This window comes from Rhamphochromis sp. 'chilingali' (assembly GCF_963969265.1).
Source record: "Rhamphochromis sp. 'chilingali' genome assembly, chromosome: 3".
Taxonomy (NCBI): Eukaryota; Metazoa; Chordata; class Actinopteri; order Cichliformes; family Cichlidae; genus Rhamphochromis; species Rhamphochromis sp. 'chilingali'.
Genome location: NC_137931.1, coordinates 44307172 through 44332683, shown reverse-complemented (window position 1 = coordinate 44332683; position 25512 = coordinate 44307172). Strand labels below are relative to the sequence as shown.

At 42.6% G+C, this 25512-nt stretch overlaps 1 protein-coding gene across 2 annotated transcripts; it reads right to left on the bottom strand.

The window, feature by feature from the left end:
• Window positions 1-8670: 8670 nt before the first annotated feature.
• LOC308393331 (vitamin D3 hydroxylase-associated protein-like) lies at window positions 8671-24392 on the bottom strand. 2 transcript variants are annotated; one of them, XM_080877013.1, is made up of 15 exons: window positions 23915-24127; window positions 21702-21815; window positions 21393-21533; window positions 21085-21218; window positions 20471-20677; window positions 20346-20386; window positions 18367-18491; window positions 18114-18239; window positions 17909-18006; window positions 17637-17736; window positions 17473-17516; window positions 17338-17377; window positions 17154-17262; window positions 16716-16861; window positions 8672-10957 (listed from the first exon to the last, which is right to left on the bottom strand). In XM_080877013.1, the coding sequence occupies exons 1-15, from the start codon at window positions 24092-24094 to the stop codon at window positions 10835-10837; spliced, it is 1728 nt and encodes a 575-aa protein (XP_080733139.1). In that variant the 5' UTR covers window positions 24095-24127; the 3' UTR covers window positions 8672-10834. The 2 variants fall into 2 exon arrangements, with proteins under 2 accessions (XP_080733138.1, XP_080733139.1); XM_080877012.1 differs by having other exon boundaries at window positions 8671-10957; window positions 20346-20677; window positions 23915-24392.
• Between the last annotated feature and the right edge of the window lie 1120 nt (window positions 24393-25512).

Sequence of the window (25512 nt, the reverse complement as noted above, 5' to 3'; positions counted from 1 at the left end):
GTGCTGCTGCTGTTTACCGCGACATCCGCTGGTTTCCTCTTTCTGGCGCAAAGTGGGCGATAAATAAACAAGAGAGAAAAGCCGATCAGCTGATCATTGATCAGTTTCATGATTGAAGTAGAAACAGGAGAGGGAGGGGGAGAGGATGAGAGAAGAAGAGGCAGCTGTGCAGCGTAAACACAGAATAACTCCAGCTTTGTGTCTTTTTCATTGTAGCTGAAGTCCGGGACAAACTGTTCCTTTTCACCTCAATACCAAACGCTTGATATTTTCTCTGAATACGAGACGATTCCGTTTTTTACGGGACGGTTGGCAACTCTAATAATTAGCCTTATGAACAAAATAAAGTTCAACATCAGTAACATAGTGAAGGAAACGGTTTCCAGGGCCTAATCCGTGGATCGACTTCCTTCGAGGCGTGGACGTCTATCAGCAGAGAATGTACCTTCACCTATCAGCAGAGAATGTCCCTTAGTCTGTAACACAGTCAAATATATTCTCAAGTAATATTCAAGCATGCCATTCAGCGTGTTAGTACGAGCTCGGGAGCAGCTTGGGAGAACAAGAAAACAGAGACTGCTTCAGGTTGTCTTCCCAAATTGACTCAACTTTATTCACAAGTACAACAGTTTATATAGAGGGTAAAATTCATGAGACAGCAGATTATCAGTTTAAACCAGTACAGACCAAGATAAGGGAGCGTCTTCCTGCCCTTGGGTGAAGAAGCATCCTTTGTGTAGTTTATTAGTTCAGCTACAATTGTGATTATCTCAGCGACATATTTTCAAGGCACAAAACAAAGAGTTCTTTCATTAGTGAAATCTGAAACAAACCATTTGGCCTTCAACAGGCGTCTAAAAGATTAAGAAACTAATGTAGCTGAGGGAGTGATCTCTGTGGTATTTCAACCTTGTACCAGCCTGTGATTCTCACACATCAATTCTTGGGTCAAAGAGAAAAATAACTAAAACAAAGGGGCCTTATTGAATGACAGAGTTTTCCTGTATAATGTCACTATAAAACAATATCCAGTAAATGCTACCATGGTACTAAAATACCTAACAGTTCCCCTCTTTTATTATTTTTAAAAATAATAACTCAAATAGAAAGGAAAAATCACAAATGTAATAACATAATATAAAAAGCAAATCATAAAATGTAATAGTTCACAACCTAATGTTCAATATACACATCAGGAACATCATTGGTAACATCTGGCACATCCTCAGGATCAATTTGTGCTAATTGCAAATACATTGAAGTAGCTGTACTGGTAGCTATATGGGTTATCATTGAGAATGTGGCTTGCAGAAATGTGAACAGGGTTGCACTTTACAATACGAAATAGTAAATAAAAATCCTAAGGTTAATGCAGTAGATATGATTAATAACCTAAATATATAAAAAAGACAGTTCTTTAGTCGTCTCCTGGCCTGGTCCCAGGTTCGAGAGACCCCGTATAAGCGTCGTGTGATGACAATGGGCATTTCATTTTCTCCATTATCAGGATGAAACGAGTCTATCTTTATCAGGTTAGACATTGTGTGGTACTCTAGGCTTTCTGTTCCTGCTGGATGTTCAAGTACCTTGTTGTTGTTCAGGCGGGGGATCAAAGGGCTTTCTGAATCTTGGCTCTTTCAGGCGTTGTGTGTTAATCAGTGATTGTGTGTGTGTAGGTGTATTGGATCCGGGCGTTGGCTCGCCTGAGTCGTCATCTACTTGATCCGACGCCTTAGGTGGTTTGGTGGGGCTGGTCTTAACCCTGCTGGCATGAATCCACTGAGGTTGTCCGTCTGTTAGGATGCTGGTTCTCGTCACTGCAAGTACAGTCTGGGGGCTGGAACACGCGGCCTCCCCGAGTGCCCTTGGTTTTAGCGACTTTACCAACACCGCATCTCCTGGTTTCCACGGATGGGTTGGATCTATGGAAGGGAGAGGCTGAGAGAGACAAACTTTCTGATAGTTATTATTCAGTGTTTCTACCAGGTTATGAACATAGTCAGACAATGCAGTGTCTATGTCCCCTTCCAATAGCGGTGCCCCTCTGGAGGCTGACCATGGTGTTGGAAACGGTCTTCCCATGATTATTTCAAATGGAGATAATTTGGTTGCTGCGGATGGAGTCATTCTAATCTCGCAGAGGATTTGAGGAAGTAGTTTGATCCAGGTCATTCCTGTTTCTATCATTGCTTTAGTCAGGCGATTTTTTATGGTCCTATTCATTCTTTCTACAACTCCTGAACTCTGAGGATGGTATGGCACATGATATTTCCAGTCTATTGCTAGAGTTTTAGCACACTTTTGAATTACTTCTGATGTGAATGAAGGTCCTCTATCACTGTTAATTTGGTGAGGTATTCCAAATCTGGGTATTATTTCATTGCACAACTTTTGACAGACTACTTCTGCAGTTTCTTTTGATGTTGGGTAAGCTTCTACCCATTTACTAAATTGGTCCACTATTACCAGTAAGTACTTGATGCTTCCTTGTGCTGGCATGTGTGTAAAATCAATTTGTAATGTATGAAATGGGAAATCTGGTTGTGGTAAATGCTGATGTTTTGCTTTTGAGCTACCTACATTAGTTCGTGCACATGTTAGACAGGTTGCTAATATGCGTTTTACTGCGTGTGATGTTTTCTCGATTACAAATCTTGATTTTATTGCTCCTATTACCCCTCTTTGTCCGACATGACTCACACCGTGAAAATGGCGGACAAGGATTGGCAGTAGTGAAGATGAGAGGGCAATCAAACCCTCAAGGTTTTTGTATAAGCCGTCTCTGTTATCTAAGGTACAATCATTACTTTCCCAGTAAGTGTAATCTAAGGCAGAGGCCTGCTCTTGTATGAATTTTAGGTCAACATTTGCTTCTAAATAGTCTGGGAGTGTGACAAGTGGCAGCTGTAAAGGCAAAGATAATACTTCCTTTCTGGGTGGTTGCTGTGAGGCAGCAGCTGCTTTCGCGGTTACGTCTGCAAGAGCATTTCCCACTGCTTCGTCTGTGTCAGCCGTGCTGTGCCCCTTCGTTTTAACAACTGCAATTGCCGATGGCAGCTGTATAGCCTGCAAAAGTCTTAGAACAAGGTCAGAATTAGCGATCGATTTTCCATCAGCAGATCTAAATCCTCTTTGTCTCCACAATGTGCCAAAGTCATGCACCACACTGAATGCATAACGGCTATCAGTGTAAATTGTTACCCGCTTATCCACATGGAGCTCACAGGCGCGTATTAAAGCCATGAGCTCTGCTTTTTGTGCTGAGTGAAATGGTAATGAGTGAGCCTCTAGTATGATGTCAGGCAATGTCACCACCGAATAGCCACAAAGAAATGAGTTGTCATTTGGTTTTGAACAGGACCCGTCCACATAAACAATGACTGAGTCTGGGATTGGTGTCTGCTCTAAGTCTGGGCGTGGTGCTGTGGATTCCTGTATACGTGTCATACAATCATGATCGTCAGGGTCATCTGAACCATCCTGTCGGTCAGAGGAACACAGCATACGAATGAGTAAGTGTGCTGGCGAATTGGGTGTGCTGCTTGCTTTTATAGTGAGATTTGCTGTTGAAGTCAGTGTAGCTTCATAACCTGAGCGACGTTGTGCGGTCATGTGTTGTGTAGTTATGTTTGCTAGAATGGTCGTGACCTGGTGATTGGTGTATAGAATAGTGTCATGTGAGAGTGTGAGCTTCTCGCAGTCCCTTATCATGATAGAGCAAGCTGCTACTGCTCTCAGGCAGGCCGGCATCCCCTGAACTACCGCAGGCAGAGTCAGGCAGACCCAAACAAGGGGCGGAGGTCAGCGCTCCCTGTAATGCATTGAAAGAGGCAGTCATTTCTGTGGACCACAGTATTCGAGGAGGCTTGTCTTTTTTGCAGCATTCACGCAGAATGTGGTCATGAAAAGAACAGTCTGGTATCCACTGTCTGCAATAGTTCACCATGCCTAGGAAGGACAGCATTTCCTTCTGTGTAGTGGGCTTAGGGACGGAGGTCACAGCTTTGACCCTGTCTGTAGTCATGGAACGTTGTCCGTGAGACAGTGTAAATCCCAAATATTGAACAGAAGTCTGACAGTACTGCATTTTCTTTGCTGATGCTTTGTGGCCAGTCTGTTGGAGGTGCTGGAGTAGCATGTGTGTGGCAGTTTGACATAGTTTTTCACTTTCAGCACAGAGGAGGAGATCATCCACATACTGGATCAGAGTACAGCCCTCTGGAGGAATGAAGCCGTCCAGGGTAGCACGTACCACCATTGAGAAAGCCGCAGGGCTGTCTACCATGCCTTGGGGTAAGCGAGTCCATGTGTACTGCTTATCTCTATGTGTAAAAGCAAATATCGGCTGTGTGTCCTCATGCACAGGTACTGAGAAAAAGGCGGAGCACAAATCCACCACAGTAAAATGTGTAGCTGTTGCTGGAATACCTGTCAGTATGCTGGGAACATCTGGGACAAGAGGAGGTAGAGGCATAATGACTGCATTAATTTGCCTTAAGTCTTGTGTGAAACGCCATACGCCAGGTTTGTTAGGCTTTGGCACAGGATTGACAGGAGTGTTATATGGAGATACTGTGGGCTTTATTACTCCAGCTGTCAATAAATCTCCTATGATGATGTCTAAGGCTGCGGCTTTTTCAGCGGAAATGGGATATTGCTTGACATATACCGGCTTGTTGTTTTTCAGCTGAGCATGATAAGGTGTACAGTCAATAAATCCTACATCATTCTCACCTCTTGACCATAATGTCATGTTTTGATATTCAGCTGGCAATGTGACAGCAGAGATAGTACAGTGTATGGGGTAGGTTAGATCTGTGTGTCGACATGGTGCAGTAATGTCATAGCCTATGTCTGAGTTATGTGACAAAACCACTGTTTGGCCTTCACTGGTGTGAGCAGTTATCATGTTGTTGAACAGTGTGAGAGAAACAAATATGTGGCTTCCAGGCATGGGGCTACCTGGTAACGGTGTTTGCACATGTTTTTGACACAGAGTGTGACGTGGGGTACCAGTCAGATGGATATTGAGTTCATTCTCCGCTGAGGCGTCCAGCTGACACAGAGGCTGTTCCTTCTCCATGGTGTCGGTGCATAGGGCAGAGAAAACATAGCTGTTATCAGTATCTGCAAACATTTCACCCTTTGTGTTAAATGAAATACACAAGTTCATTTTTGCCATTAAATCTCTGCCTAATAGATTCACAGGCGAGTTTGGAATAATTATGAATGGATGATATGTAATTTCGTCTGGTTTTGGGCCCCAGCATGTTTTTAGAGAATGAGTTTTGGGGCATTGCACTAGAGTTCCGTTTATTCCCATGGTGTTGATGCACACAGAGGAAACAGGCCCACTATAGAATTTTCCAGACAGTGAACTTTTAGTGGCTCCACTGTCAACTAAAAAGGAATAAATCTTTTCACCTATCTCTATATCTAACATGGGCAAGCTTTCTGTGTTACGGGACAATTGCAAATGCAGCATCGTGTGTAGTGCTTCACACTGTCCCTCATCTTCACCTGGGCCTCTCTATTGTCGGTCCAGCCTTTCGTTATCATATGGGTGGGGATTAAAATGTGGATTATAAGGTTGCTCCCTAAGTGCAAAGGGGCCATTATTTTGATGTGATTCCTGTCTGCGTTGCCAGTTACCTTGTCTGTAAGAGCTCTGCTGACGCCTAGTGGCAGGAGCTGGTCCTGTGTTTTGTGGTTGAGACCTACGTGCTGCTGATTTGCATTCCCTCCTCCAGTGTCCTATTTTTCCACAGTAAAAACATACGTCTCCACTCCTATCTCTCCTTCTGAAATCTCCCTGCTGCGCTTGTTGAGGGGGCGGGGCCCCTGCATACATCATTTTTTCACTTTCCTCTGAGCCTTCAACATCAAAATTCAACATCATCTTAACACTTTTAGCCTTCGTGCTGTTGGGGAAAAGATCTGCACCAGCTTTTGTTTTGACAAGTGTGATAAAGTTCTTTATTTTCATGTCATAGAGATTATCAGTGGCAGTCAGCTTCAATAGTTGTGAACATTCTGGATGAATATTGTTTAAGAATGTTGTTATGAAAATCTGATCATTTCCTCCTTCAGGCATGCATGCCTCATTAGTCCAGCAGTGTGTGAAACGTTTCATAAAAACTAGAATATTCATCTGGCTTTTGCTTGCACATGGTTACTGCATTTAAATCAATTTTATCTCTAGACATTGTGAGCAGAAATTTCTTTAGATTTTGAAAAAAGGCTGTGATTTTGTCATCGTTTATCCACAAAAACGAGGTGGTGTTGGCTGCTTGGTCATTTTTAGGGTCTAGTTCCTCTACTTCTTCAATAAGCTGAGATTCAGTCACACCTGGAATTCGTTGACATAATATATATCTATAGTCAGGCCCACCCAAGTGGTGGTATCTGGTACTTCTCTGTAATGCAGAAACAAAGGCTGTAGGATTTTGTAGAGGATCGGGAAGTTCTTTAATGGTTGCTGCTAACTCTGAAATTTTAGGGGGTTGAATGCAACACATGTCCCCTATTATCATGAACGGGAGGGAGGTGCTGACGTCATTAAATTGTGATCCCTGCTTTTCTTTATAACGGGTGTTTTTGTGGGGGCCCTCTTGAGTTTTTTCCTCTTTTTTCTGCTTTAAGTAGTTCCTTATTAAATTTCTGGTGTTGGTTATTGCTTTTGGCACAGTCAAACCATTCGCTACTCTAGTGTGGCGCTGAACATGATTATCTATGACGGAAACGGCTTGCTGCAGTTCAGCTTCCGTACGTTCAGTTAAAGGATCTTTCATGATTTCCTCACACTCTGCCATTAACTGTTTTGTTTGCTTTTTATGTTCCTGTAACTCTCTTTCTCGTTCAGTGTATTCTCGTTCCTGTCTTTGATCTAGGTTAAACCAGTCATCTTCTTCTGATTTAGGTGTCATTTCAGTGCCTTCCTCACTCTTTTGGGATTTTGCTGTTATATCAGGATATACGCGCTGGTGACGTGCAGCCGCCGCAGCAGCTATTAATTCTGTTTTTTCATCATAAGGCGGCGGAGCCGTAGGTTGAACGGATGGGCATATAAGGCTAGTTTTTTCTGCAGTGGATTTACTAGAGCCTACACTGGCTTGATTTAAAGCATTTACGTCTGGCTCGGGTCCTTTTTTCCATAGTGGTAGCATGCGATTGATCACATCACGACATTCTATCATATATTTTTTACAGGACTTTTTAATCAGCCTACTTTCCTTATCACAAATAGTATTTAACATTTCTACTGACCTGTTTTCTGGCGATAATCGTTCGGGATAGGGCTCCGGAAATACATTAGGATGCATTAAACTTACAGTTCTTAAGTTCGAGACGAAATCAGTCACGTAAGCACTTCCGCATGTTCTGGATACGTAATCATGGAAGTCTTCATTGATTCACGAGCGTGGGTTAAACGTAACCGGAAGTGGGAGTCGTACTGAGCCGCTATTTTTATATTTTATTTTTTTCGGTTTTACAGTTAATTTTGATTTTTTATCGGACCCGTCTAAGGTCTTTGAATTATTCTGACCCATGGTCAGTGATTTCCAGAGGGGTTTAGACGCTTTGAAGGATTTAAGTTAGTTTTTATTTTTGCTGTGGCACACCTGAGGTTACTTGATTTTTTGCTAGCAATTTTATCTTTTTAGTGAGCAACTTCTCACTTTTTAACGAGCAACTTCTCGTTTTATGACCCCAGGCAACTTCCTGTGTCCTTTCTGCTGGTGAGCAACTTCTTAGTTTATGACAGCAGGCAACTTCCTGTGTCCTTTCTGCTTTTATTTACAAAACAACAGGCAACTTCCTGTGTTTCTATGTGGGCCACTAACGAAGGCTCCTCAGCGTATCCCGTTTCTATGTGGATCACTGAGAAAGGCATAACACAGTCTTATAAAATAAAAGACGAGTGCCTACCTTCGTCAGGATCCCACTTCTGATACCAAAATTGAAGGAAACGGTTTCCAGGGCCTAATCCGTGGATCGACTTCCTTCGAGGCGTGGACGTCTATCAGCAGAGAATGTACCTTCACCTATCAGCAGAGAATGTCCCTTAGTCTGTAACACAGTCAAATATATTCTCAAGTAATATTCAAGCATGCCATTCAGCGTGTTAGTACGAGCTCGGGAGCAGCTTGGGAGAACAAGAAAACAGAGACTGCTTCAGGTTGTCTTCCCAAATTGACTCAACTTTATTCACAAGTACAACAGTTTATATAGAGGGTAAAATTCATGAGACAGCAGATTATCAGTTTAAACCAGTACAGACCAAGATAAGGGAGCGTCTTCCTGCCCTTGGGTGAAGAAGCATCCTTTGTGTAGTTTATTAGTTCAGCTACAATTGTGATTATCTCAGCGACATATTTTCAAGGCACAAAACAAAGAGTTCTTTCATTAGTGAAATCTGAAACAAACCATTTGGCCTTCAACAGGCGTCTAAAAGATTAAGAAACTAATGTAGCTGAGGGAGTGATCTCTGTGGTATTTCAACCTTGTACCAGCCTGTGATTCTCACACATCAATTCTTGGGTCAAAGAGAAAAATAACTAAAACAAAGGGGCCTTATTGAATGACAGAGTTTTCCTGTATAATGTCACTATAAAACAATATCCAGTAAATGCTACCATGGTACTAAAATACCTAACACATAGCACCCACCCAGCTGTATAGAAACTCTGTCATGCTAGCTAGCACGCAGTACGAAAAAGTCAACACAACGAAAATAAACTCCACCTAAACTTGGTTCATATCTGACCCAGATGGACTGCAGGTTATAACTTCTTACCTGAAGTTCAGTTCACCTGACACTCGGACCAGCAGCCGCTTCGGGTCTCTCCTCTTGCCTCCCTTTTCCTTCATCCACCTGCTGGCTTCCACCACTTGCTAATGTTATTGAATCTGTGGAAGCTCTGCGATAGCCACCACACGAAGTAACGAATAACAAGCCTATTTAAATCCCAGTAACGAGTAACGCCTTCCTGGTTTTGGCATAATAACTAGTTACCGTGCTCGTTACCACAATAATAACGTAGTTACTGTAACGCGTTACTTAATAACGCATTAGTCCCAACACTGCTCACCACATATCCAAACCAACATCATGACCAGCAGCTTTACAGCTGTGGCTCCAGCAAACATCAGCTGATACTAGTAATTAATATTAAATAAATTCTAACAACAGCTGATCAAGCTTAAACGTGCTGCTGTTGTTTAGTGCGACCTCTTTCTGGTGCAAAGTGGGCCAGCCTGGTTCTGCCGGAGGTTTCTTCCTGTTAAAAGGGAGTTTTCCTTCCCACTGTCGCCAAAGTGCTTGCTCACAGGGGGTCATATGATTGTTGGGTTTTTCTCTGTATCTACTGTACAATATAAAGCACCTCGAGGTGACTGTTGTTGTGATTTGGAGCTATATAAATAAAATTGAATTGAAAATTGAATTGAATTGAAAAATGTTTATAGAGGTCATACTTTTATCAAGGGGTATACATTTGTCATGACTGACTTGAGTAGCTGAGTAAGTTAAAGGGTTGCTAGATCAAGACTAGCAACCCTAAAACGGAGAAACCTTTATTATCTAGCGTGCATCAAGACTTAAAACATGGAGCAGTTGAGTCAGTTTTAATTCTCACATGTTTAAACTGCCTTGCTCACTACTGCTCAGGTTACCTGTTGGGAAGTTTTGAACAAAAAGCCTGTCTTCTAAAAGCTATATGGAAGTTCTGGAAGTTTTTTTTTCAATAATATCAATAATACATGAGTTCAAAATACAGTCGTGGAATGTGGAAGCTGCTCTCTTCTGTTGTTTTTTTGGCTACATTATTACATGCTGTAAATTCAATTCCAAAAAATTGAAAAAGTTCTACATTTTGTTTGTACATTTTTTTTTTACTGAAGCTCACTTGATAATTACAACAAAGTGACAACAAAGCCCAAAACTCGTGACAACCAATCCTATATAAGGGTTTCAATCATCAACAATGCATGCAAGTGAAACAGTGTGACAACCAACCCCAGTCAACCCTACTGGCAGTGCAGAGGATGCTCAACCCTTTGACACATTTAAATAGCATTTATGGGGAAAACTCAAGTGATAGGTTTGTAGCTTGAACCTATTCGCTGGAACGTTGAGGACAATATAATTACACAGCAAGCAAGACACGAAGTAGGCAAAGTTCTTCATGTTTCTCGTGCATGGGAGAGAACCGGACAAACGCCGTTCCTTCGCTTGACCCCAGTTGCTCTCGTCCGTTCTCCCGTAACACTACTCTTTTATTGAGGTTACATGAATATGCATAGGTTCATGAACATATGACGTCTACATACACACAAAGAGTACCTTGCCTTTGTGTGTGTGTGTGTGTGTGTGTGTGTGTGTGTGTGTGTGTGTGTGTGTGTGTGTGTGTGTGTGTGTGTGTGTGTGATCTGTGTGAGGTCAAGATGTGACCCTGTGAAGACTCCCCAAAGCTGGTGCCAGGAGTCTAGCGGGTCCATCTGAACAAAAGGCTCTTATACTTAATGAGATATACGTGTGTTTGCCATATATCAACAAGAGAAGATACGACCTCTCCTAGGAGGTGTGTGATCTTATGCCAGAACACTCTGTAGAGGAGTGAACGCACTCCCCTCTTCATGCTACACAGAGTTGTTACAGACCTCCTAGGATGAGACATTCTTTCAATCTACAAATGATTATACACCTCTAAGCATATATGGTTAAATATTTCTAAGCATAATTGGCAATCAACAATACAAAACCTAACATCAAGTTAACGTGTCTCCTCTGAAGTCTGCAGTCTTTCATGTGAGACTCAGAATGAAAGCAGCTTTACTTCTTGCTCTGTTTGACCAGTTGTTCCACTTCCTTCATGAGGCGCAGGCAGAGTTCATCCTGCCACGGCAGAGCAACACACTGGACCGCCACAGGCAGACCCTCGCCTCCAGTCACTGCCTGAACACAAAAAAAACACACCTGTCACTTAACGCTCAGCAGCTGAACATACCACAGTCTTTTGTCTTCACCTACTGACAAACTGTGGAATTTCAGATACAGATTATGTATAAGTACAAGGCCAGAAGACCTGCAAAAAGACTAAGATGAGACAATAAATGACAGAACCACAAGGAAATGATACAAAACACTGACAAATTTTGGAGTCACAATAGTCTGATCTGGTTCAGTTCTTGGTTCTGTGTAGGATGGATCAAATTGGGCAATGACCTTTCCGAAAGCACTGGAGGGTTGCCCATTATTGGACATTCTTTATGAGATGAGATGAGATGAGATGAGATGAGATGAGATGAGATGAGATGAGATGAGATGAGATAGCCTTTATTTGTCAGTTGCAGTTACCCACAACCGAGATTCAGATTCAGAAGACTTTATTTATCCCCAAGGGGAGATTAAGAGACTGACTTTGCCGACCGTACATACAATAGACAAACATCACATTGGGGAGACAGGTCAGGCTGGGTAGCTGGCCGGTCAGCGACACGAGCAGCGACCCGGGACCGAACAATGGAAAAATGCACAACATCAGGAAAGACAAGGAGAAAAAAGAACTCCCCCAAGACTGAGCTCCAACAGGGGGATCAGTTTGAGAACAGAAAAAAAACACCTCAGCGCATAGTACATGAAAAACTCTTAATACACCATAGAAACACATGACAAGCAACAGGGATGGATAAAAGGTGAGAGACAGCCACTGTAGACAGCGCATCCAGGCCTGCAGCATATGCGCTGGTTCCCTGTGATCCACCGTCTGCATTGGGAGGGGATAAGCATTGAAGGCATTTGGAAGGGGAGCGGGGATGAATGTATATCTGTGTATGTCCAGAGTTCAGCTGAGAGAGTATCCTTTGCCCTGCCAGGCTAAGTAAACAGTCTTCCAGCCAACCCAAGTGGCCTTGCGTAGGATAGGGGAGGAAGAGTCTAAACACCGTCCGTTATCCGGGAGAATTTGTTTTGTTCAGCTCCAGCCTTGAGACCACAGCTGTTGCCGAAATGGTAGCTACATGAAATGATGGTGTTTTTTTCCTTTAGTGCGAACAACTTACGTGAATTTCAAAGCCGTTCTAGCAGTCCGACACTGGTCTCTCAATCTCCCGTTGGAGAGCCGTGAGCTCAAAGAGCAAATTCTGAGAACTCAAGACCGCCGTGAGCTGTTATTCAATTTTCGCTCATACATATACATATATATATATATATATATATATATATATATATATATATATATATATATATATATATATATATATATGAGGATGAGGGACCTATGGATTCTTCGATACCCAACATCCACAATGACGGCGAAACAACTAGTAGCTCAGTGTTCCAACATTCGAAAGAAGGGACTGCTCTCACAGCTAGAGATTGACGAGGTACAACACAAATGCTACGGCAAGGAGGAGTCAGGACGCCAGGTCAGGGGGGAGATATCATCACCCCCACCCGAGATTGGGTACATAGCCCCAAGTGCGATAGGAGAAGGATCGTTGAGTGCGAGAGGAACTGACCTGAAAAATAGGATCATGGCCAAGCTTGAAACCTGGATCCCCCGTAGCCGGTTACCAAGATTACGTGAAGTACCCTCAGAAGGTCTGCTAGATGATGTTAATGCAGCACTACGGGCAATACCTACAACCACGATTACCGACACTAACAAGCTGATCTACAATACGGCAGCAGTGATCAGTGAGATGCTTGGCTACAAGTTGAACAGCCACAAGGGGCAGTACCCTCCATGGAGAAGGAGGCTAGAGGGCAAGATCAAAATAGCACGGAGGGAGGTTAGCCAACTAACAGAGTTGCAGAAAGGTGCGACAAATAAGGTGCCTAAGAAATACAGCAAGCTGTCCATACCTGAGGCCTTGGAAACTGCCAAGCAAAGACTCACAGCCTTGGCCAGCTGCTTGAGGAGGTACACCAGAGAGATAGAAGGCAGGAGAATAAACCAGCTGTTCTCCACAGAACCAGCAAAGGTGTACTCTCAGTGGCAAGGGAACAATAAGAGAACAGCACCACCAAGGCTGGAGACGGAGCAATACTGGAAGAGCATATGGGAGAAGGATGCAACCCATAACGGCAATGCTCAGTGGCTAGTGGATCTGAGGGCAGACCACAGCGACCTCCCTGAACAGGGTCCAGTAACCATCACAGTGGCAGATATCCAAGAAAGGGTCTCCAGTATGAAGAGTTGGACAGCACCAGGGCCCGACATGGTTCACGCCTACTGGCTGAAGAAGCTGACTGCACTCCACGAGCGTCTGGCAGCACAAATGAACCAGCTGCTAGTTAACGAGAGACACCCGGAATGGCTAACTGAAGGCCGGACGGTCCTGATCCCCAAGGACCCCAAGAAGGGACCGGTCCCCTCCAACTACCGACCAATAACCTGCCTCAGTACTACATGGAAGCTCCTGTCAGGCATCATATCGGCTAAGATGAACAGGCACATGGGTCAATACATGAGCGGGACACAGAAAGGAATTGGCAAGAATACCAGAGGTGCAAAACACCAGCTACTGGTAGACAGAACAATCAGCCGAGACTGCAAGACCAGACTGACCAACCTGTGCACTGCCTGGATTGATTACAAGAAGGCCTATGACTCAATGCCCCACAGCTGGATACTGGAATGCCTAGAATTGTACAAGATCAATGGGACCCTAAGAGCCTTCATCAGGAACTCAATGGGGATGTGGCGTACAACACTAGAGGCCAACTCCAAGCCCATAGCACAAGTTACCATCAAGTGCGGGATCTACCAAGGAGATGCTCTGTCCCCACTGCTGTTCTGCATAGGCCTGAACCCCCTCAGTGAGATCATTAACAAGACTGGCTACGGATACCGACTACGGAACGGAGCAGTTGTCAGCCACCTCCTGTACATGGATGACATCAAGCTGTATGCCAAGAGTGAACGAGACCTCGATTCACTGATCCACACTACCAGGCTATACAGCAATGACATTGGAATGTCGTTCGGACTGGAGAAGTGTAGTCGGATGGTAACAAAGAGAGGGAAGGTAGTCAGAACTGAGGGGATTGAACTACCAGAAGGCAACATTGCAGACATAGAGGACAGTTACAAGTACCTGGGGATCCCGCAGGCAAATGGGAACCATGAAGAGGCCGCTAGAAAGGCTGCAACCACCAAGTACCTGCAGAGGGTCAGGCAAGTCCTGAGGAGTCAGCTGAATGGTAAGAACAAGATCCGGGCCATCAACACATACGCCCTGCCCGTGATCAGGTACCCTGCTGGGGTAATAGGCTGGCCAAAGGAGGAGATAGAAGCCACTGACATAAAGACAAGAAAGCTCCTGACCATGCATGGAGGGTTTCACCCCAAGTCCAGCACCCTGAGGCTGTACGCTAAGCGGAAGGAAGGGGGCCGGGGACTGGTGAGTGTCAGCACCACAGTCCAGGATGAGACAAGGAACATCCAAGAATACATTGGGAAGATGGCCCCAACTGACCGAGTGCTCAGTGAATACCTCAGGCAGCAGAAACCCAAGAAAGAGGAGGGAGACGAGGAACCATCATGGAAGGACAGGCCCCTGCACGGTATGTACCACCGGCAGATAGAGGAGGTGGCTGATATCCAGAAATCCTACCAGTGGCTGGACAAAGCTGGACTGAAAGACAGCACAGAGGCACTAATCATGGCAGCACAAGAACAAGCTCTGAGTACAAGATCCATAGAGGCTGGGGTCTATCACACCAGGCAAGACCCCAGGTGCAGGCTGTGTAAAGATGCCCCAGAGACAATCCAGCACATAACAGCAGGGTGCAAGATGCTAGCAGGCAAGGCATACATGGAACGCCATAACCAAGTGGCCGGCATAGTGTACAGGAACATCTGTGCCGAGTATAACCTAGAAGTCCCGAGGTCAAAATGGGAGATGCCCCCAAGGGTGGTGGAGAATGACCGAGCTAAGATCCTGTGGGACTTCCAGATACAGACGGACAAAATGGTGGTGGCTAACCAACCGGACATAGTGGTGGTAGACAAACAGAAGAAGACGGCCGTAGTGATCGATGTAGCGGTTCCGAATGACAGCAATATCAGGAAGAAGGAACACGAGAAGCTGGAGAAATACCAAGGGCTCAGAGAAGAGCTCGAGAGGATGTGGAGGGTGAAGGTAACGGTGGTCCCCGTGGTAATCGGAGCACTAGGTGCGGTGACTCCCAAGCTAGGCGAGTGGCTCCAGCAGATCCCGGGAATAACATCGGAGATCTCTGTCCAGAAGAGCGCAGTCCTGGGAACAGCTAAGATACTGCGCAGGACCCTCAAGCTCCCAGGCCTCTGGTAGAGGACCCGAGCTTGAAGGATAAACCGCCCGCAGGGGCGTGCTGGGTGTTTTTTTTTTTTTATAAAATTGGCAAAATGGAGAATGGCTGATTTTGAAAAACAAAAACTATTTAGTACTTTATATTCTTTCTTTTATATTTCCAGAGGTCTAAATTGCAGTAACAAACCCTTTTTAATCTTCACAGAGGTGTAATAGGAACATGACTCTGATGGCCGTGTCTACAACAGCACAATTGAAATAATCTGCTAATATTCATTCATTTATCATATTCATATAAATCAGATACAGAGTAAGACTGTCCACTTCAACCTTACTTTCACATTTAAGTTACTTTGCAGCCCTCCTGTAGGCCCCTCACATGCAGGAGGTGGAATGTAATGTATGAAACTTATGGGCAGTGGTTACAGTCTTGCTGCCTGTATGTTAGAGTTCTCACTGACTGGTTGAGACGGTTGGTACCCTCACTTGACTGATGTAGTTAAACAACTCCTGCATGACTCATTTCAATCTCATCTCTGCTTTTGACAGATGATGTGCTCCTGTTGGCTTTATCAGGTTGTGGTATCCAGCTCTAACTGGAGCGGTGGGTATAAGAATTTGCACTTCCAAGTCTGAGACTGTGGTCTTCAGCCAGAAAAGGACGGAGTGCCTACTTTGAGTCAGGGAGGAGTATGGTCATGAGCTTTGGGTTGTGACCGAAAGTTCAAGATCGCAGATCCAAGCCTTCTCCAAAGGATTACTGGACTCTCCCTTAGAAGTAGTGTGAGGTGTTCAGCCATCCGAGAGAAGCCAGAGTAGATCTGTCACTTCTCTACATTGAAAGGAGCCGGTTGAGGTGGTTCGGGCATCTGATTAGGATGCCTTCTGGACACCTTCAGGGTGAGGTATTCCAAGCATGTGCTACATTGGAGACATGATATCTCTCATCTAGCCATAATAAATTATCTATAGTTTAAGCTTTACATCTGTGTCTCCCAGAAGATTATTTCTGCAGGAAAACCTGCAGTAGCTTAAACTACACTATGTGTTCAATTAGTCATCCCTCACTGGCATGTGTTACTTTCCTCTTTCTTTTTCTCTTTTTTGAGTAATGACACCAACTTTGATACACCTCAAACAGGCAGAAACATTTGACCTCACACAATGCAATTAATTTGCATGAGTGTAATGTCTTTGATACGCTGCTTAGAAATGGTGGTTCTCAAAGTGGAGCCAATGAGAACCCAATGAGGTCAGAGAACTGATTTGCAATTGGAATCGCTAAATTCTTATCTATTCCCATCCCTACTTGGTAATCTGTATGTTTTTAATCACATCTTTGTGTAGCATTCCAAATAAACTGACGAGTGACTATGTTTTCAATCAGTCTTATCTCACTGGTACATGTTGCCTACCTCTTTGAAGAGTTTGTCCCACATGTCCTGATAACAGCCCTTATAGTGCTTGAGTTCCTCCTCATCCTTTGCGGTCACTGTGGAAACAGTGACTACACCCGCAGGAAAGTTAAGGAGATTGTAGACAACTGTGTAACTAATAGCAGCTGAAATAACAGAAAATATAAATATATTATTATGTAGAATATTTATTAATATTCAATATAATAATTAATATTGAAATTTATTTGTCCAGGCTGTCAGGCTGCTCTTGCCAAAGTAATGTTAAAAAAAGCAGTTACAATCAAAGAGTCAAAGTTGTGCTGTGATTCAATGCAAAATCACAAAAAATAATCCATTCTCTAACAGGGAGTTTATCAGCAAGTGTTTTGTGGCTGAAATTGGACAAACTGTGATAAACAGAACACTATGTTGTCACTTGTACTGAGTGTATCATACTTGGAATTTTGCTACAGTAAAACAAGTTGTAGGCTGGTCCAGTCACAGGGCACAGCAGTACATCGATGTTGCAGCTCCTCCAATGTGCTATTGTCTCTTGAATGTAGTCCTAAAGAAAACACAGGAAATCTCAATTTCATCTTCAGATTTTCATACGTGACCATGCATCATCAGCTGACAGTACCTCAACAGCAGCATGTTGCTTCCACAGCTCAGGAACAGATCTAAAAATGAAGCATATCATTCCTAGAACATGTATAATATGAAAATCTAACAAAGGATGAAGTACAAATAAAACATTTCAAGAATACTTTCTCACCGAACTCCACAAAGAGCCCTCATGTTGGCAGAGACACGAGGAGACTGCAGATAGATAGATAGGTATGCATTATTCTGCTAAATCACTCAATCCGGTGATTTAAATAAACAGACCATCTATTTGACTATTTTTGTATGTGTCTGTCACAGAATTGGAGGGCTTACCTTAGATTTGAGCAGAAATGAATGGATTGTCTTATACCACTTAGGAAGACGGTAATGATGAAACTGTCCCTTCAGACAAGGGTCCTCGGGTCCCCCCTTCCTAAAAAGAAAGGGCTCATTAGCACATAAGAAAAAAGCCTATTTTGAGATACTTAACTAATTAATGGAATAGTTTCAAAACCAGTCAACACCATCGTGTGCTCAAGAAGACAATGGCAGCATCTCTAGGTATTAAAAACCTATTAACTAAACTGTTAAAAGAAAAAACTCACAGTTTGGTTAACAGGCTGGTACCTCCATCTGCTAAAAAACCCTTTACCATTAGTTCAGGGAAAATTTCATCCATCTTCAGTGGATGGTAAGGGACCAACTAGAGAAACAAAAGCCAACATTAAAAAACATGACTTGAAAATGATTGTTATATGTTTTTGTTTTTGTTTTTGTTTGTGTGTGTGTGTGTGTGTGGTGACGTCTTACTGTGTGTCCTGCTTGCTCTAACAGAGCTTTCACCTCTCTAACGCCTCGGGCCATGCTTGGAGATGGATGCATGTAGCCATCGTTTTCCAAACAACCAATCCTTAGAGGTTTGGTGGTTCTGTATCTCTAAGAGGGAATCACTTTTTGTTTTTAATGCTCACATGAAATGAGACCATTTATGCATATATATGCACAGGCAATTACAACAAAGGATTATCAACAAGTGACATGAATCCCACAGTACAAGACACACCTCCATGTTAAAAGGTAATGGTGGAACAGTGGGGTCCAAAGAAAACATGTGGTCACAAAGAAGTGCCTGCATGCACAGAGCCAGGCTGTCCACATCTCTTGCCATGGGTCCAGGTGAAGATAGCACTAGTTTAACATGAAACAAGAAGCAGTAAACAAAATTCCCTGACTGTTTTTTCCCAGGACTGTCTATCAGTATCCCAATTTTGACTCTGTATATATGTAGTAGGGGTGCAACGATATTCGTATCGATATTGAACCGTTCGATACAGTGCTCTCGGTTCGGTACGCATATGTATTGAACAATACAAAATTTGTAATTTATTTTATCAGCTTTCCTTCTGACGATGCTGTCTGTGTTGAGCGCTCAGTGAATCTGCGTTCGACTACTCCGCCTAGGCTGCACTTTTGAGCGCAGATCCACTGAGCGCTCAACACAGACAGCATAGTCAGGAGGAAGAGCGCAGGGCAAGCTAGCGAGACAGAAGTTAAGCTCTCCTTGCAACATGGCAAATTAAACCTCCCCCACCCTCATTCAGATCTGGCCTTTGGAACTATTTTGGTTTTCATGTGACGTATGACCCTGAAGGTAAGCGAGTCATGGACTAAAGTAAAACAGTATGTTGGATGTGCCACGCAATGCTCAATTACATGGCTGGGAACTAGTGCGTTAGCGCAGTTAGCTCGTTAACGTGTTGGCCGTCTAGCCCCATGCACGGGTGATCAGGGGTAGCTCGTTAACGGAGATTTGCAGTGTTGTGGCGTTAAGGTCATTTCAACGAGATTAACCTGACAGCACTAGTGGGAACACAACGAATATGACTGCACATTTACGCCGACATCATCCTAGTGCAAAGACAAGTGGAAGCAGACAAAAACAACAAGCGCGTATGCTACAAACTTTAACCGAGTCATTTAGACAGCCGTTAGCACATGATTCTCCTTATGGGGACCTGATATGTTTAATATGCTGCTGAGAATATAGCCCAGAAGAAGCGTATAGTATAGCTTTTACTTTGGAAAGAGCCATTTCTCTGTAATAAACTCTCTTTTCCAAAGATGAGTGATTCCTCAATCAGATACAGGGCTCGCAATATCGCTAGCCCGACGTCCCGGGGCTAGCGATTTTTCCAGTCGGGCTACCAAAATCTATCTCTGCCCTGCCCGTCGGCCTATCGTAGGAAGGAAAAATATATGTCAATGCTTTTGCATTCTTTCAGAAATGTAGCTGGGTAATTATGTCATTGGCATCGGTGAGCCACTGTCAATATGTGACATTGAAATCGCGTTTGAATTTGCGCTTGTTTTTTTGCTTTCACTTTGCAATCGCGCAAACTGTGTATAGAGAGCGACAGCACTGATTGGTGAGTGACGATAATTTGTGCACCAATTCCTCTGACATAGTCTTATTAATCGTTAGCTTACTATGCAAACATGACAAGTGAAATCTCCCGCAGCTTAAACATGTGAGAGGTTGATCGCGCAGAGAATCGCTGAGCGTTATGTGAGTGCCTGTGTAAGAGCAGCAGGATATATATTTCAGTTCTGCTGAGCCAAATAAGACAGGTCAGGGTGAAGAAGTGACAGCCAAAGAAAAGCTTACCACAAAACGGAGAAGTTATGACAAATCAGACTATAAGGCAAAAAGAAAGTGCAGCTTTATGGTTTCATGGACAAAATAATTTCTGTGGCTGTGATATGATGAGCTAAATAACCAGGGCTGCACATAAGTGGTCTGCAGGTGCGCATTCGCTGTCAAAATAAAAAACACGCACAAGGGTTAGGGTTAGGGTTAAATTTAAAAACTGTACTTTTGAGTTAAAATATATATTTATAATTTTAATAAATGACAAATTAAAAAGGCATGAACATTTTTTTTGTATCGAAAAAATATCGAACCGTGACACCAAAGTATCGAACCGAACCGAACCGTGAATTTTGTGTATCGTTGCACCCCTACTAAGTAGATATGTCACTTACCTGACTTTTGCCCTCGATAAGTTGGACAAACTCCCTGTGAACTAATCATTACACAAAAGGTGAGATAAAAGTTTTTCTCAGCAATGTATAATAATTTTCCAGGAAACTGACTGAATGAGACCCACCTGAGCCGACCCGCTGTTGGTTTGAAACCACAGATTCCACAGAAGGATGCAGGAATACGGATACTGCCACCTAGATCAGTGCCTATACCAAGCAGAGAGCCCCCTCCCCCGATGAGAGCCCCCTCCCCACCAGTTGAACCTCCAGAGGTCTTCTGGGGGTTATGAGGGTTCACAGTCTGCCCGTAAATAGGATTACTGCAGTCACAGCTGAATTTGAACAGACAAGAAGGTGAGAAGTCTTTGCATGTTATGCACATGTGGAATAGCAAACACAACTGACTGAGTTTTAACCACATCAGACATAAAAGGCAGATGGGGTATTGTCATCACCCCTCCAGGTGGGCAGAGTGGATACCCAAGTTTGTGAATGTGATAACTCCAGAATTAAGTGAGGTGACATAGGAATTTCGAATTGGTGTATCTTCTAAAAATCTTGGATGACTTTGAATCTCAATGACTTCGCCCTTAAGGTCATAGGTCAGCTTTTCTAAAAATTACCCGGATTTTCAAATTTATGCCATAGGTGCATCTAGGAGGCTGACGGGCAGAAATGGCAGACACCGGTATTTTTAAATTGGCTCTAGATTTATGTCAATCACCGATAAAAGATTTACCTCAAAAGACCTTGAGGCAAGTTGGTTTTCACAAAGGGAATAGCTCCTTGTTTCTTCAGGACTTGAACAAGCACACTGTCCTTTTCAGCGGGCTGGTCCAGGTTAATGATCACACCACAAGAACAGTCATGATTCTTGTGTTGTGAAAAAAAAGAGAAAGAAAGAAGAAAAAAGATGATAATGGTGCTTCAAAGATGTGAATAATAATGCTTGGGAATGCTATAAGTTAGACATAACATAGAAATTAGTTAGAAATACTGACCAGAAGGCCTGCAATTGATATTTGCATTATTTAACCTTTGTAATACCTTAAATGCAAGATTTTCTTTAATGCTAACTGGAACTCCGTACAAGAGACCATCCTTGTTGGAGCCAACAGTTGTCAGCTGGTCCAAACTCTCCAGCAAAATTTCAGTGCAGCAGTTCAGCTTTTTGTTTACAGCCAGAGTCTGTTGGAAAGGAAACAAGCACAGACAGTTTGAGATTAACTTATCTACCTTGAAGGGACCTTGATCTTTGTAATCACTCTGTAAAATATTGAACTCTTGTTGGAAACATTGAACCTTTTGGTGTATTTGAGCTATTATGAAAGATTTGTGTCATGTTGGATACTGAACCTTTTCCATGTAAGAGTAAAGCACATCCTCGGGGGTAAGTGAGCCTTCCTTTAGCTGCTGTGTCAGCTCAGACAGGGAGAGTGTCAGGATGAAAGCAGAGTCGGTTGTCGGATGCTAGAAGACACAGACCCACACAGAATCATTATGTCATTAAAAAAGCTGCAGCAAACAAATAAAAGCATATGAATGTAGAGATTTTCCACTTCTTTACAAACTCTGTCAAACGTGACAATGACAATTCACAGTGCTTAAATGGTGTCAATGGAAAATTGTATTTAGTAGTCAGTATAATCTTTTAGTGATATAAGTTTGCATATGGTAGAATACTGCATGTAGTTATTTGTATTAGGAAATATTTAACCATGTATGCTTAGAGGCATATAATTAATTGTGTAGTGACAGGATGTGTGATCTCTAACAGGCTGCAGGCTTGGTGTGCACTCCAGGAATGCACCCCCACGTCCTGGGAGCATGAGAGTTCGTACCTTGTTTTATCGTTTTACGGTAGGATTAACGTAGCTATGTCTGTTTTAGTTTAAGTGCTTTAACTGCTGGACTTCCTCACCGTGTTATCTAGGGTGAACCATCTAGGGTGGGGGAGACTACCGTCTTTGTGACCAAGGATGTACCTTTTGTGCTTTCATGTTATATGACCCTTTGATCAGCAACACACACACACACACACACACACACACACACACACACACACACACACACACACACACACACACACACACACACACACACACACACACTGAAGTATAAAATAAAGACCGGGGCAGTTTCTCAGCGCGAGTCTCAGTTTGGAGGCTGCCCTTGCTAGCAAGAAGTTCTGTGTGTTTCTCTTCTCTGAGTCTTTACTGAAGAAGTGTTTTAGAACATTTTCCCTAACAAATGGTCTCCACAATTACCAGATTTAAATCTGACAGAGCACCCTTAGGATGTGGTGGAACAGGAGATTTACATCACTGATGTGCAATCAACAAATCAACTGCAACTGGTAATGCTATTGTGTCAATATGGACCAAAATCAAACAAACGACCTAGAATAGCTGCATATTATTGGTGTGCTTTTAACTTTTATTTTAATGCTCATGTTTAAAAGCCCTCCTGCCAGCATGGCAGGTAATGGCCCATTGAAGTTGCCCGTATATGACTTACTTTTGTAACAATTTTGAAATGCTCTAAATAGAAAAAATCCTGTTTCCACAGGATAATTTCACCTTAGATCAACAGTATACAACCTCACGATGTTACCATATCAATTTCAATTACTTTGGAAAGTAAAATCAGACTGACTTGATATTGACATGGTATCACTGTGGGGCTTTATACTGTAAATACAGAGTGAAATTATCCTGTGGAAACAAGAATTTTTCTTTTTAGAGCATTTTGAAATCGTTAGAAGAGTAAGTCAAATATGGGCAATTTCAGATTTCTGTGGTTGGATAGTGTTGATATAAAATGCAACTAGTCTTTGTAAATATGACTTTTGCTTTTAACTCATTCACTGCCAGGGTTTTTGAGCATTTTTACTCATTTTTGAAGAGCCACAGAAAACTGTGTGTTATGATCATATAAACGCTGAACCGACCAAAATGAAGAACAGACTCTCTTCTTCCATCCAAAAAAAAAAAAGCTTGTTTCTACCATTTTCTTTAGTAATCAGCTGTAGAAGAGAGGTGGGTTCCACCAAAAATGCCTGTTTTGACCACAAAAAGGGAGAAAACGAGCTTTTTGTGAAAAATACATTTCAAGCAGTCTGATGTTCACTGACAAGCTGCCCGAGGTTGTATTCTAGCCCCTCCCATTGAAAAACGTAATTGACGTCTATAGACGTCAATGGCAGTCAACGTAAGTTTTTCAATTGACGTCTATAGACGTCAATGGCAGTGAATGAGTAAAGAGCATTCTGAAGTCATTGAAAGAGAAGTTCAAAAATGAAAATTCACAGGGCTTTTACTTTGAAATCCAAAAGGAGATGGCTTTAATATTGACATGTTATTTTGAAATCAGGTTTCAACATCTTTTGCCATAATACTTTGAATACACAGGGAATGTAAAACAAAGTGGAGGCTGGCTTGACTGCAATGCTTGAATTGGAGGCTGGCTTGACACCAGTGCCAGGTCTGAACTAAAAGCACATAATTTGTTTTGATTTCTATCTAAAGAAAAAGTTAAACATTTCAGTGTTTAAAGCTCTGAACTCTCACCGACTGTTTGTACCGGAGCACCGCCTGCTCTGCCCGCTGCAAGCTCTCATCTCTCCTGTTTCTGGCTCTCTTGATCTTTTCCTCTGCCTGTCGGAGGCTGTTGATCTTTTTCACCCGCACAACCAGGTATCCCACAATGCAGGTAACACCAGTGAGCAGAGCCGCTGTCCAGTTGTCCATCTTCACTCTCTTAATAAACGGTTCAGTGTTCTGCGTGGTTTTCGTCTTTGTCCTGGGGCTGTAAATCATCGGCAGAGCGGGTAGGGAGGCTTACTGGGCTTAAGCCCGGGTTGTTTCAGAAGCCCAGGGTTTTTTGGAATCTAGTTTATTTCACAGTTAGATGCCTGACTGACAACTGTATAAAAAACGACACAATATTTGAGGCACATAGCGCGCAAATTCCCCCTAAATTTGGTATGATCCGAGCTCAGCCGACTGAGCACAGCACTTACGCACGTGAGCGAGGGGGGAGAAGCTGCTGCCTGCGAGTTTTCTGTAGAAGTGCAGACAGAGGAGAGCTTAAGTTTGACCAGGTACCAAAGCAAATCATTCCTACTGTACAAATAATGTAAATATGACGGTGTATCACAAAAGATTGATATCAAACTGATCACTTGACCCATATTACGTTACTTGCTCTTCGAGTGAATCAACAAATGGCGAAATGAAAAGCCGAACAACAACAATGCTGTTTTTTTCAGTCTTAGCTTACATGTATGTTTATTTCATATTTTCAGTTGTTACCCTCCACGGCTAAATAAAGCACTCTAAATCGGTTTCAGTTATGTACTGATGACCACAACAATGGACATAAGGGGCTTCTTTCAAAGAAATAACTCAGGTAGATGTTATTTTATATATTATGCTTTGTATGTTGTTCAGTATATTTCTATGCAAAACAAGAGGAATTTCAATACACAGCAGTATATTCACTGTTTAAACCAGATATTTACACTTTAGGGGGAAAAAAAAACATAAAACATTTTTTTTACTGTTGAACATCAATTTAGTAATTTTTTTTTTTTAGATAAATAAATATTGAAATATTTTTTGAATTAGTTAAATGTCAGAGTAAAGAGAGAGAGAGAGATGTCTATTTTTTAGCACTTTCATCAACCTTCCTTTCATATCAAATATCCTTGAAAGAGTAGTTGTCAAACAGCTAACAGATCATCTGCAGAGGTTTATTTGAAGAGTTTCAGTCAGGTTTCAGAGCTCATCACAGCACAGAAACAGCTTTAGTGAAGGTTACAAATAGGGCTGAACGATTATGGAAAATAATCTAATTGCGATTTTTTGCCCCAATATTGCGATTGCGATGCGATATGCGATTATTTTTTAAGGTCTTTGTCTTCTGTATTATTAAACAAAGACAAGCAATACATCATATAGTATGGCCAATACTATATTACATTAATTTTAAACTGTTCTTTCCTGGAAGACAGACCTCTGTTATGATGACATGAGGTGATGCATGAATTGATGACTGACATTTTTATTTAACTTCTTCAATCACAACAGTATATTTGAACATACACAATAGTTTATTTTTAGCTTACAAACATCTGAGCATAAAGTGCTGACAAGGAACCCTGGTG

Bases quoted from the DNA above. Each gene is read 5' to 3' on its own strand.
- LOC308393331 (XM_080877012.1), bottom strand. From the start codon at position 24,163: ATGATTTACAGCCCCAGGACAAAGACGAAAACCACGCAGAACACTGAA. The intron at 21,219-21,392 runs GTATTACAAAGG...TCACAACACAAG, and splicing joins AAGAAAATCTTGCATTTAAG to AATCATGACTGTTCTTGTGG. The intron at 10,958-16,715 runs GTAGGCAACATG...TTTTGTGTTCAG, and splicing joins GGGACAAACTCTTCAAAGAG to GCAGTGACTGGAGGCGAGGG.